At 34.8% G+C, this 13,886-nt stretch overlaps 1 protein-coding gene across 3 annotated transcripts in view; it reads right to left on the bottom strand.

Annotated features, from left to right (window-relative positions):
- Positions 1-5,668: 5,668 nt before the first annotated feature.
- Positions 5,669-13,886, bottom strand: part of TXNDC16 (thioredoxin domain containing 16) — a 168,476-nt gene continuing 160,258 nt past the window's right edge. For all 3 annotated transcript variants that reach the window (XM_069082230.1, XM_069082231.1, XM_069082232.1), the window contains one exon: positions 5,669-6,176. In XM_069082230.1, the coding sequence (XP_068938331.1) occupies positions 6,013-6,176 (164 nt within the window). In that variant the 3' untranslated portion in view covers positions 5,669-6,012. The remainder of the gene's footprint in view (positions 6,177-13,886) is intronic.

Genomic DNA, 13,886 nt, shown 5'->3' with positions numbered 1-13,886 from the left:
TAACCCCCTCCTGTCTTTTTAATATTCATCAACACGATATAATTTTGCCTGTGTGGGGTGGTTAGATGGTGCAGTGAATAGAGCACTGGACCTGGAGTCAGGAGGACCTGAGTTCAAATCCAGCCTCAGACACTTAACACAAAATACTAGCTGTGTGACCTTGGGCAAGTCACTTAACCCCAATTGCCCTACAAAAAACAAAACAATAAACAAACAAAAAATAAATTTGCCTGTGTTGTCTTACTAAGTTGCTGGTTCTTCTTGGAACCTAGCCCACTTCTGAGGGGTGTCAATCCTCAGTAAATGCCTATACTTGGATTACAGGTGGTCTGACTGAATTTATTTGAGATGGTGCCACCCCAACACACCAAGAAACTAACATTACTAAACTTCAGATAAAACAATGGCAAACAAGTAAATGTACTAAATGTACTAAAATGTATTGCCCTACAGAATGAAAAAGAAATTTCATAGCAGCACCATCTATAGTTTATATATAGCATTGTTTTTCAGAGCATTCTGAGTGTAGCAAAACTGTGTCTGTAATATGACACTAAGTTCTTGGTACTGCATTTTAGGAAGGACACTGATAAAATGGAGAATGTCCAGAGGAGGGCAATCAGAATGGCAAACAGCCACAAAAAATAAGTTGAAGAAAAATAAGTTATTCCCTATTAGACAAATGAATAAAAGGTGTGTGCGTAACTCTGGTAGCAAAAAAAAAAAAAAGGCAAATAAAATCAATCATAGAAAATATGCTCTAAATCAATACGAATAAGAGATAGGTAGTGACCAGAAAAGATGGCAGTGTAGTAAGAAGCAGTAGAAACTAGCTTTCTTCCACAACTACTCCAACAAAGGCTGAAGAATAGTAAAGACCAAGTAGAGAGTAACAGAACTAAGAAAACATCAGCATGTGTCATTTGTCCAGCCCAGGTCAGGATAGGGAGCCAATGGAGTATAGACACTGAAGAGTGAGCCCATCCACAAAGGCCAGCTCAAAGTCTTGTAGCATGGGAACAGAGCTGGGGGGCTATGGCTGTGTTTCATGGCAAGGAACAGCATAACAAAGCCAGCACAGCCAGAGTGATAAGCTGCATACTAGGCATGGAACAAAAATAGAAGCAATCTTGTAACTCTCTCATTCTGGCCCAACAACAGGATTTTGAATTCAGCCTATTGTCCCAGGCTGGGACTTGCGAGCCAGGGAGTTCAGCTCAAAATCAAATCTACAATTCTGTGATTCTGAACCTAGAGAACTTTTCAGCAAGTTAATGAAGTAAGCAGCTGTCTACTAGGGCTCCATTGGGTGCAAAATTGCAGTTGTGTCATCCAGACAGAAACAAAAAAGGCAGCAATTTCACCCTAGATCACTTTGTCTTTCCTTCCTTCCTTCCTTCCTTCCTTCCTTCCTTCCTTCCTTCCTTCCTCCCTTCCTTCATCCCTTCCTTCATCCCTTCCTTTCTTTTTCGCTTCCTTCCTGGAGAAGAATTAAATGATCGGCAGAACAAGGGAATGTTATAAATAGAGTTTATCTGGATTTCAGCAAGGTATCCGATATCTTTTAATATCTTTCATGGTATCAGGCCTAGATATGAATGATCCTACCACGGAGGCAATGTTAATATTAAACTTTGTCACCATCCAAAAGATAGATAGATGGAATCATAAGGCCCTGGAAAATTTATTGGAGGAAGCCACAAAAGTCTATGTGAGGAGAGATGAAGAGAAACAAAAACAAAAAGCTAAATTTTGGTACAAACTATTCAAAGTACCACCCAACCACAAAAACCACAAAAGGGATCAGGGCAACAGGGAAAATCTGGAGCTGGGAAGAAAGTAAGGAAAGAAAGGGAAGGAGAGAAAATGGGGAACTCTCATTTGCTGGAATTGCCAGAAGGAAGGACATATTATGAGCGATTGTTCACAATATCAAACTGATCCAAAAGTATACTTCCTGATTCAGTACAAGGATTAGGGAGGTCAGGGGTTCACTGAGACAACCCACCCCAACCCTTGATAAATATTAGGGTGGGACCCAGGAAGAGGAGGTAATGTTTTTAGTAGATACTGGGGCAATCAGGTCATCAGTGACCCAGTTGCCCCTGGGGATTAATCAAAGGATGTCTTCATCATCTCTGGGGAAAAAGGGTGAAAATTTTACTGTTTCCATTACTGAAGGGTTAGAATTTGAATATAAAGGAACCACTGCTTTGAACTGATTGTTACTAGTTCCTGAGGCTAGGGTAAATTTATTGGGAAGAGATTTAATAACTAAATTGGCCATTCAATTAATTACTAGGGGAACCCAGATAATACCTCTTAAGATGGCAGTTTTAAGAGATGAAGAGAATCAGAAAATATATCCTGAGGTGTGGGCCAGCCCCTCCAACTAAAGCTGAGTTGATGTGAGACCCATTAGAATTAAACTAAAGGATCCCACTACAGTGGTAAGGGTGAGACAATATCCTATAGGAGGGTAGACGGGATTACAGCCCATCATACAGGGATTGGTAGAGGGAGGCCTTCTCCAACCTTCTGTCTCCCCCTTCAATGCTCCTATATAGCCTAGTTCAAGACCTTAGGGAGATTAACAAGATAGTCTTATCCTCCCACCCAGTGGTCCCTGATCCCTATACAATTTGGGGTAAGATAAAAGAAAATAGCAAGTGGTTTAGTGTTATTGACCTGAAAGATGCCTTATGGGCTTGCCCATTAGATCCAGAAAGTAGAGATCTTTTTGCATTTGAATGGGAAGATCCAAAAACAGGGAGAAAACAACAATATTGAAGGTGTGTCCTTCCTCAACGATACACAGAGTCCCTGAACTTCTGTGGCCTAATATTGGAAGGAATCCTGGAAGGATTTGAGTTTCTTTCTAGCACTCAAATGTTGCAATATGTGGATGACCTTATTGGGAAAAAAAGAGGTTAGCAAATCTTCAATTAAACTTTTAAATTAACTGAGGCAAAAAGGACTCAGAGTTTCTCTTAACTGATGGCTTGGTAACACCAAACTCACAGCCTGCAGTGGCTACAGACATTCTAACACAAAGTGTATCTAATACCTGATTTTGCGCACTTGGGCTTAGAGCTGAAAGGACTAACACTACACTGTGGGGCCATAACTGCAACACAAAATTTGAGTTTTAAAGGCAATGACTACACAGCGACCTTTTTTTTTTTGCTTTTTGGAGGGTAATTGGGGTTAAGTGACTTGCCCGAGGTCACACAGCTAATTTTTGTGTTAAGTGTCTGAGGCCAAATTTGAACTCAGGTCCTCCTGACTCCAGGGCCAGTGGGTGCTCTATTCACTGCACCACCTAGCTACCCCCACACGGGGAGCACTTTACTCTGTAATGGTATGCAGAAAAGACCAGTGAAGCATCTAGTAGGATACCAGCCACTCCACAAACTTGCATTAATCTTTAACCTCTAATTTTTTTTCTCTACTGCACATAGTGAATGTATGTAGTTGCCGATGTGAAAGTGAAGATGAGGTTACTAATAAAATCAAGAGAATGCTTGAAGTCCCAAATGTTAAAGACAGGAATGTTGAGGATTGACTGTAATTATAACTTCAAATAATGCAAATTTGAACTTGACCACTTAAAGGTATTAATTTTTTATACTTATTGGGGTCTAGCAGGTTTTGAGTAGGGGTAGCTAGATGGTGCAGTGGATAGTGTTAGGCCTAGAGTCAGGAAGACTCATCTTCCTGGAGTTCAAATCAGACCTCAAGACACTTACTAGCTGTGTGACCCTGGGAAAATCACTTAATCTTGCTTGTCTCAGTTCCTCATCTGTAAAATGAGCTGGAGAAGGAAATGATAAACCACTCTATCTTTATCTATTAGCTTTGCACATGGCTTTCATTTTAATGAAAAAATGGAAGAGTCAATTTAAATAATTTGAAATCTATTTGCTGGTGGGAACTTTTATCTCTATCTGGAAGGGTTGAAACATCATTTCTTCAAAATATGCTTCTCTGTAAAATTACTCTGGTAAAATGCAACAGTAAAATAACTACTGGGGCGGCTAGGTGGCACAGTGAGTAAAGCGAAGGCCAGAAGGCCCGAGAGTCAGGAGGACCTGCCACAGATACTTAACACCCACACAAAACAACTAGCCAAACTAGCTGGGTAACTTTGGGCAAGTTACTTAACCCCAGTTGCCCTCCAAAAAGGCAAAAAAAAACCCAAAACTACCAAGAAAGGAATTAGGTACTTTGTAAATAGAATGTTTTAGCATAAATATGTACAGTGTTTTAAATATTAGGAACTATTTTTACATGTTTTAAATGATAGTATCTAGTGTTATGCTACTAAGACTAGGCTTTAAGGGTAATATCTTGTTAGTATAATCAATACTATTTATCCTATTTAAAATTCACTAATCTCCATTGTCATCCAATTATTATAGTAATTATAGTAATAATACAAATAATATATATATATATGTAACATGTAACACTTGATTTTTATAACTCTATGAAGGAGGTAGGCAAGTATTTTATGGACGGAAAAACAGAGGCTCAGAGAGTTTTACTTGCTCAAAGTCCTACAATTGATTAGTAGCAGAGTTATGAAGAATTTGTCTATCTTGAGCAGAAATGTGACAGACTACCTAATTTTTAGTATTATCTGAAATTTAGCAATGGTAATGAATCTGCTATTCTTATTTTAAATAAATATGCATCTTTGAGTCTTAAGAATATTCATGAAACTTTCCCAGGAGGCTTGTTTGGAAATACCATAAACATGGCAAGATTAGGCTATTCCTGTGCAAAGACTTTACATTTTATTTTAATAGTTTCCATTTTCTCAAAGTACTTTTTCATATATAACAATAATAAATCAGAAAAGTAAATTCAACCATCCCAATGTGTCACAGATTTGGTGACAAAATAAACAAGTGCTTATAGATCTTAGTTGATGAATCCACCATGTAAATTACTGTGATAAACTTGTTGGCAAAAGTTTACATTTGTAGTTTGACATTGAGCATGTAGACCTGACATTAATGATATTCAAATACCTATATATAGTCATATGATCAAACCATCTCCATATATGAAGCTTATCCCTTCCTCAACTGTATCTGGTAGGAACCCTATTCTCCCTTCAAAGAATTGTTCACATGACATTTCTTTAAATAAGGCCCTTCTGATTCTCTTCGATACCACTGGCTCTAGTTATTAGTATTCTCTTTCTCTTGATATTGCATTTGTACACATTTTAAATTTCCTTACTTATATGTAGGTAAGTTTCTTATATCTAACTCCCAGGAGACTTTTTTTTTTTTTTTTGCTTTTTGGAAGGGGAAGGAAGGGCAATTGGGGTTAAGTGACTTGTCCAAGGTCACAGGCTAGTAAGTGGTAAGTGTCTGAACTCAGGTCCTCCTGACTCCAGGGCTGGTGCTCTATTCACTGTGCCACCTAGCTATCCCCCCCACCCCCAGGAGACTTTAAACACCTTGAGGGAAAGAGCCGTCATTCTTGTCTTCATAGCCCCAGAGCCTAGTACACACCTTGCTCATAATAGGGGATAAATGTTTTTTGAATTAAACTGTATGTAAGAAGCTTTGCAAAGTATAAAGTGTTACAGAAATTTTTATTGTTACTACATTCTATTTTTTTCTTCCTATATAATAAAAAAAGACCAACACAATGAAATTTAATTGATCATTTAATGATAAATATTTGATCTGTGGTATGATGGGGACATTCCAGTGACTAGAACTAAGTTAAATTTAAAAATAATCTAAGGAATATAAATTTTATCCAGGGATTTAAAATAGTTATAATTTTTAGTTAAGGTAATAAACTCAAATGCCAGATTAGTCAAAAAGCCTCTGACATATTTCTCAAAATTCTGCAGTTAACTAAATTTTGAAAATTACAAATCACTATCATTATGTTTAAACATCTTTCTTTGTCTTTTAAATGGAGTTCTTTTTCCAGTGTTTCATTTTCATTATTTAAGTAGCTTCCATTCTGATTGCAGATTTATCTTTAGTGTCCCTTGTCCTGCCCTTGTAGATCAGTTGTTTTTGTACATCTAAACATATTCTGTTTGGGAAACTGGGCAATTTCTGTGTAGGGAACTCTGGCATCCATTCTGCTAAGAAAATTGTAAGCAGGAAGAGGTGGCTTCCATTCTTCATCAGATAAAGTTGCTAGGAAAAGAATAATGTTGATAGTTAAAAGTACAGTTGTTAGAAGGCTAATTAATGAAAGCACACAAAAGTTTTTTAATGGTATTATAATTTTCAGCTATTTTTGCAAAAGAAACATTTTATTTTCACTAATAGCAAGAAACTTGGTAAATGTGTTTTCTTAGGATTAATTTTTTTCTTTTTGAAATCTTTAGTTATCAGTCCTTATTTTTTCAACTAACTTTTTATTCAACATTAAGAGTATATCATATGTATGTAAGTATGCAAAAATTTAATATTGAACAGACTAAACTAGAAAATTGAAAAGTGATTTGATTTTTCAGATAACCTAAGCATTAAATGTAGTGAAAAGGAAAATCAAGATTAAAAAAGCTGATATTATTTCCATGACTATAGGAAGAGATGAAAGAGAAGGAGGGGATGGAAATAAGATTGGGGTTTCATCTCCTTTTGCAACCATATTAGTAACTAGAAGTATAACATAAGTTAACTGATTCTTATTTGTATCTCCAATAATTCTTCATTAAGATGGAGATGTCTCCATTTTAGACAGAATTAACTGAAATTTTCAAAAATACTATTTGGAAGAACTATAAAGCAATAAAGGAGATTGAGTAAGGAAATGATTGATTATGGCTACATCTCAAACTTCTGATCATGTATATTTCATTTTCCTATATATGTTACATGTGTAATCAAAATTTAGGAAAAAAAAAACATAAATCCAAATGAAGAAAAATGAATTCTGCTTTCTAGAAACAATTTCACCATAATGTTAGGCAAGCAGAGATGTTTGAGACAAATCTAAGCATTTCTCATAAGTAAAAAAAAAAAAATTGAGAAAGGACTTTTTGAAAGTTCAAGGAATAAAATTATTTCAATAAATTAATTTATCAGATTATAATAAAACAAAAAAAATTGACAAATGTAAATTTATGGTCTTCCTCTTTACCTTTTTTTTTTTTGGACTGGATATTTGATTTCATTAGTATAGGGAACTCCCATTAATGTAGATCAGCATTTATTCTTCAATTTATAGTATTAGAGACTAATCTATTTTAGACACTGAGTGGTTAAGTGACTAGACAACAGTCACAAGCAAGTATGAATCACACACAGGACTGGAAACCAGGTATTAACTGGTGCCATGACTAGCTGGCCTTTATTCACTATGCCATATTTTCACTCATTGACATTATTACCCAAACATTAAATGTTTTAGATTGGTGATTCCTACAGGCAGGGTAGTAAATTAAAAAATGATATAATTAAATTAAATTAAAATATTTCTTGAACATAATAGGTAGATGACTGGTAAGAAAATAATTTGTAGACCTCTGCACTAAAATACAACAAAATAAAGCAAAACAAAACTTCAGGCAAGGCAAATTATTCAGAAATTCATTAATTTTGGGGCAGCTAGGTGTCGCAGTGAATAGAGCACTGGCCCTAGAGTCAGGAGGACCTGAGTTCAAATCCGGCCTCAGATACTTAACACAAAAACTAGCAGTGTGACCTTGGGCAAGTCACTTAACCCCAACTGCCCTCCAAAAAGCCAAAAAAAAAAAAAAAGAAACTCATTAATTTTAAAAGGTAAACACTGCAGCCTAGTGGTCTGAACATGCTGACAGGATATTAAAATGATCTAAATCCTGTTCTGTTGAGGACTAGCTAAGTTAAACTGAAGACAAAACAGATCCCATCTTTGGCTAAATAATTCAGAATTGGAAGGGGCATTAGCGGGGATCTAGTATATTTCTTCCTTATACAGATGAGGGAACTGAGGCCCAGAGAGGTTAAGTGATTTGCCCAAAGTTGCACAGGTATAGCCAGAATCTGAAGCCAGATCCTCTGACTCCTTAACTAATTGGCAAAAGATGAAAGTGTTTGGCAATAAATGTTACAAAGGTAGCTTAGGGAAAGTTTTACAAATAAAACTAGTGTTAACAAAAAAGTGAGAGTGTTGTACCCCAAAACACAAGCAAGACCCAAGTAACAATTTAGAATTGAACCCTTTATTTGTGCCATGTTGGCTGATAAGGCCATGTTGGCTGGCTGACAGGGTCCCTCCCCAAATCGTACAGTCCCTATCTCAGGCAAAGCCTCAACTTTTAAAGGGACTCCACCCGGTCAACGGTTAGGTATTCTGGTAAGCAGGAACTTGCAGAGGCCAAAATCAGTGATCGGTCAGTACACACCTTGAAATTCCACAAGGGAGAGCTGATTGGAGGATGGGAAAGAAAGGGGCCAGATACAACAAGAGGTGCTGTGGCATAGTGGATAGAGGACCAGTTTTGGAGTCAGGAAGAGCTGGCTTAAAGTCCTCCCTCTGACACATACTAGCTCTGTGTGAACATAGCTCTCTGTTCTAACAACTCTCTCAAGACTAAATTACAGGTGCAGCTAGGTGGCACAGTGAACTGCGCCTGCCTTGAAGTCAGGAGGACCTGAGTTCAAATGCAATCTCAGACACTTAACCCCAAAGCCCTCCAAAAAAAAAAAAAGACTAAATTACAGATAAACATCAATGAAAAGAGTTTTTAGAAGTTTCTCACAGCATTTCACAGGTCTGGACCAAAGAAACAAACAAGGAAGGTAAAAGCAGCATGTTTCATACATACTTTGAGGGATGCTGGATAACAAGCTGGTACAATGAAGAATGCAGTCAACTGACTAGCACACAGAGCTTGACAACAAGAATAATTTCTGGGGAAGTTTCTTTTGGAGGATCTATCTATTTAGTTAAAACAATTAAAACTTCCTACCTTGATTGCAACAAAGCATATAATTTTGGGAATCCAAAATGAGTGGTGATTCAAAAAAGATAATGGTATCTAATAACGAAGTGGCACTTTTCTTTGCCAAGGCCAATCCTACTAAGGTACATTGACTTCATCCTCTCTCTCTCTACAGTTTAGCTTTTCTTTATCTTCTTGTTATTTCTTTACTTCCTTGAAACATGCCAAAGTCTCCTCATCCCTAAGAAATCTTCAAAAGATCCTATCGTTCCCTCAAGCCATTGTTCTATATCTTTCTTGCCCCTTTCAGTAAAATTCCTAGAACAAAGTATTAGCCTTACTCATTGCCTCTCTCCCTCCTCAACACTTTCCAGTCTGGTTCCACACTCATCCCTCAATTTAATGGGATTTTTCTGAATTGCCAACGATGCTTTAATTGCCAGATTTGATCGTCTTTTCTCAGTCTTCACCCTTCTTTAATACTCTGATTCATTTGATGCTGTTATCACTTTCTACTCTTGAATTCTCCTTTCTGAGCATTTATAAACCAGGGATGCTCTTTCCAAGATCTCTCCCCACCTGTCTGACCAGTCCTCATTCCCCTTTGCTGGATCATCATGCAAAATATGGCAAGTGATAGCCGGTGCAGGGGAAATGGCCTAGGCGAGAACAAGCTTATGGCCTGCTTGGCCCTCCTGAGAATAAGGATAACCCGCCTGATTTCATTCCTCAGTGATTGGCATAATCTTACCTTATAATACTCTATTTATCTTAGTGATTCTGGGATCTGGAGCTGTCATGGCACAAACTCTTGTTAGTATTTCTCTCAAGCTGAGAGGTAGTGAGGCCCACCCCCTTAACCTAAAACAGTCTTTAAGACCTGTGAGACAACATGAGTTATAATTGTACAGAATCACCAAAAAGTACTCGTATTAAAGAGATCAGCTTTTGTTTCAGGGAGAAGCTCAGTGTCTTAAAAAGTACTTTATAATATATCCCAAAAGCAACAGAATCAGTTTTCTTCCTCTTATTCAAATCTGATTCCTGTTCGCTGTCCACCTGTAGAGTACATTCTACTAAATATTACTCTATGAGCAATAGGTATTTTTTGCCCATTTAGTTTTTCCTATGTAGATGGACAGTTAGACTAAACTTTTTATGGAAATAGCCCATTTCCTTTTTTAAAATTTATTTTAAAGTTACTTTTAACTTTTAAAGTAGCAAATTTTTTTAAATCAATCTGTCCTTTCCACTATCAACAACGCCCATCACATACAACTTGAGCAATTTTTAAAAAATCCCTCAATAGCTACATTATCCAGCAAAAGAAATTCCTATACTACCAATGTCCAAAAATGCACATCTCTTTTTGCATTTTAAATTCTCACATCTCTGTCTGAGGTAAATGGCAGGTTTTATTAATCATTGTTCTCTTGGATTTATGGTATATCACTACATTGATCAAAGTTGTTTTTCTCTATAAATGTCCTCATTGTATAAATTGTTTTCTTAGTTTTATTCACTTTGCTCTTTATCAGTTCACAAGGGTCTTCCCGGTTTCCTTTGAAATTATCTATTTCAAGAAATATTTCATTATTTCTTATGGCACACTAATATTGCATTACATCCATATGCCATAAGTTGTTCAGCCATTACCCAATGGAAGAATTTTCCATTTTTGGCTACCATGAAAAAAATTGCTATAAATATTTTTGTACCTATAAATCCTTTTCTTCTTTTATTTCTTTGGGATATAGGCCTACTAATGGGTATGTAGTATGTTAAAGGATATGCAAAGTTTAATAACTCTCTAAGCATATTTTCATATAAATTTACAAAATGTAAATTTCACAGATCAATTCACAGCTCTACCAACAGGTTACCTGTTTTCTCATAGCCCCTCCAATATTTGTCATATTCCTCTTCTGTCATCTTTGCCAGAGTGATTGGTATGAGGCAGAACATGAAAGTTGTTTAATTTTGTATTTCTCTAATTGGTCATTTAGAGAATTTTTCATATGATTTCAAAAGCTTGAATTTCTTCCTCTGAGAAATGGCTCTTTGTATCTTTTGATCATTTGTATTTTGGAGAATGGCTCTGAATTATATAAATTTTTAAATATATGTATAAACATATATATATATACACACACACACACATATACATACACAGAGAACTTTCCTAGAGAAATATTGTAAAGATTTTTCCTGTTACTTGTTTTTCTTCTAATTTTTACAACATTAGATTTGTTTGTACCATACCTATATTTTATATAATCAAAATTTTACATTTTATCTTGTGTGATACTCTCTATCACTTATTTAGTCATAAACACTCTGCCCCTATTCACAAAACTAAAAGGTAGTTTTCTTCCTTGTTCCTCTTATTTAAATTTTTAATTTGACTTTTTAATATCTAGACCAACTCTCATGTACATCGAGATAAGCTCCAACTGGACTTAGGCATAAAAAGTCACATACCAATTAAACTGCCAAAAACTATGTTTTTGGAAAAATTAGCTAGAAAAAAATTTTTAAAAATTAATATGGATTAAGAAAAAAATAAAAAAGGCAACAATGAAAAAAAAGTAGGAAGGAAGGAGATCTATCAATACCAGATCTCAAATTGTATAAAGTACTAAAGTATATAAAGTAATAGTCGTGGAAATTATTTGGTACAAGTATAAAAAAAGAGGTTGATTGGTAGAACAGAATAGGTTCACTACACACAGAATCAACCACAGTAGCATTGATAAGTCCCCAAATCCCAATTACTAGGGGTGTGGGAATGGGGGAAAGGCCTTATTATTTGAAAAAAAAAAACTGCTGGGAAAACTGGATAGCTATCTGGCAGTTTGATTGGTATGACATTGAATAAGTAAACTGATTTAGGACTGGTACTGTCATTTCTATTATATTATCTTAACCTACTTAAGAGCAATTAATATTTCCCCATTTACTTAGGTCTGTATTTCTACAAATAATGCTTTATATTTTCACCTATTCCTTGGATTAATCTTGGTAGATACACTCCCAATATTGTATAATGTCTGCTGTTATCCTGAATTGTGTTTCTCTTTCTACTTCTTCTTCCTGGTTATATATAAGAATTCTAAGAATTTACATGTATTTATCTTATATGCTGAAGTTATGAGTTGCTATAATTAATTTTACTTTATTCTCTAGAGTTATCTAAGAACATTATCTATATCTATAAAAAGCAATGATTTTATTTCTTCTTTGCCTATGATGATTCTCTAAAGTTCTTTTACTTAACTTATTAGTATAAGTAGCATAATAGTCATCCTTGGTTTTATCACTGCTCTCTCTGTAAAGGCCTCTCTCTAATTTTTCTCCATTACTATACTGTACATTTTTCTACATTATTATATAGTACATTTGCTTTAAAATTTATGAAGATAATATTAACTTTATTAAGAAAAGGTTTATTTGGATGATTTGGGGAATTGTTAACAGAAATAAATGCTGGACTTCACAAAAGCCTTTTCCAGTATCTGCTGCTAAAATCACATGTTTTTTGTTATTTATATTATTAAAATGGTTTAATATATTTATATTCTTCTTTATTTTTAACTAATCTTGTATTCTTGACATAAAGTCAACCAAGTCATAGTGTATAACATTTTTTTTTTTGCAGCCTGCTTGCTAATATAGTTATCCCTTCCACATTACAACTTTCCCCATCATGGTTTCACTATATCACAGGTCAGCATAAGAAATTAAATGAGAATTTTTTGGAAGTTTTGTGGAAGCTGCAGATGACATGCAAAGGTCAGCAAATGACACAGAAAAAGTTTAGAAACTCAGAAATGCATAAAGCATATGTATAGCATTGTATATATAAATATATTTTATCTTTTAATACCACAATAATTGAGACTTCTCTGGTACAAAGGGAAGGCCAAAATATTTTACATGGATTTTCATATTATACGGGCACTGTGCCCCTACCCCTGGGATGTGGAAGGGATAACTGTATCTTATTTCATTTTCTGCATAAATGTTCATTAGGAATATTGGTCCATAGTTTTGTTTTACTGCTGTGTTTCTCCTTGGTTCAGTTATCAAGACAATACTTGGATTATAGAATGAGATAAGTGCCTTGTTATTCACTTATGAATTCATCTATCTTGAAGGTTTTTCCCGTTTGGGCATCCATTTATAATTTATCCACTTCCCCCCTAACATTGGTTTATTTACATAGTTGACATTTTGTACATAATGTACATTTTTGTAAGTATTTTCTATTTCTTCTAATATCTGTTAGCATATAACTACACAAAACATATTCTAATTCCATTTCTTATTCAATTGCTATATTTCCAATTTTTCATTTTTTATATGAAGAATTTGGTTTTCCTCATTTTATTTATTAATTCAAGTCTTTTTGCTTTTTTTCTCTACTGTGGATGAAAACATTTAGAGATATAAAATTTCCTTTTAGAACTGCTTTACCTGCATCCATCCATAAGTTTTAGTAAATAGTTTCATCATATTTTTTTGAGGACTCCCACTCTGGACCAGTTCTTTAGAATTATTTTAGTCTCTAATTATCTTTTAATACTTTCACTAAGGTCCCTTTATTTAACTTAATTTTTCTTGAATTATGATGAATAAACAATGCATTTACTACTATAACTTTTCAACATATTTTTATGAAGTAATGCCCCAATGCATTATAAAATTTTTGTAAAGGTGCCATGTATCACTGAGAAGTGTATAGATTCTTTCCTATTTGTATTTGATCCTTTCTAATCTATAACCACCACTATCTCTAATTTTTCTAAAGTTTTCTTCAGTTCCTAAATTTCTTTTTTATTTATCTTTGGGTCAGGTTTATCTAGGTCAAAAATGATATAGTGAGGTCAATTACTTTAAAGTTTTATTATTCATCTCTCAAAATCAATTACATTTTACTTTACATATTTGGATGGCATGTTATTCTGTACAT

Source organism: Petaurus breviceps, unplaced genomic scaffold (assembly GCF_028583685.1).
Source record: "Petaurus breviceps papuanus isolate PSGF00001 unplaced genomic scaffold, PetGlider_PUasm1.0 164, whole genome shotgun sequence".
In the NCBI taxonomy this organism is placed as follows: domain Eukaryota; kingdom Metazoa; phylum Chordata; class Mammalia; order Diprotodontia; family Petauridae; genus Petaurus; species Petaurus breviceps.
This window is presented reverse-complemented; position numbering and strand designations above follow the sequence as displayed.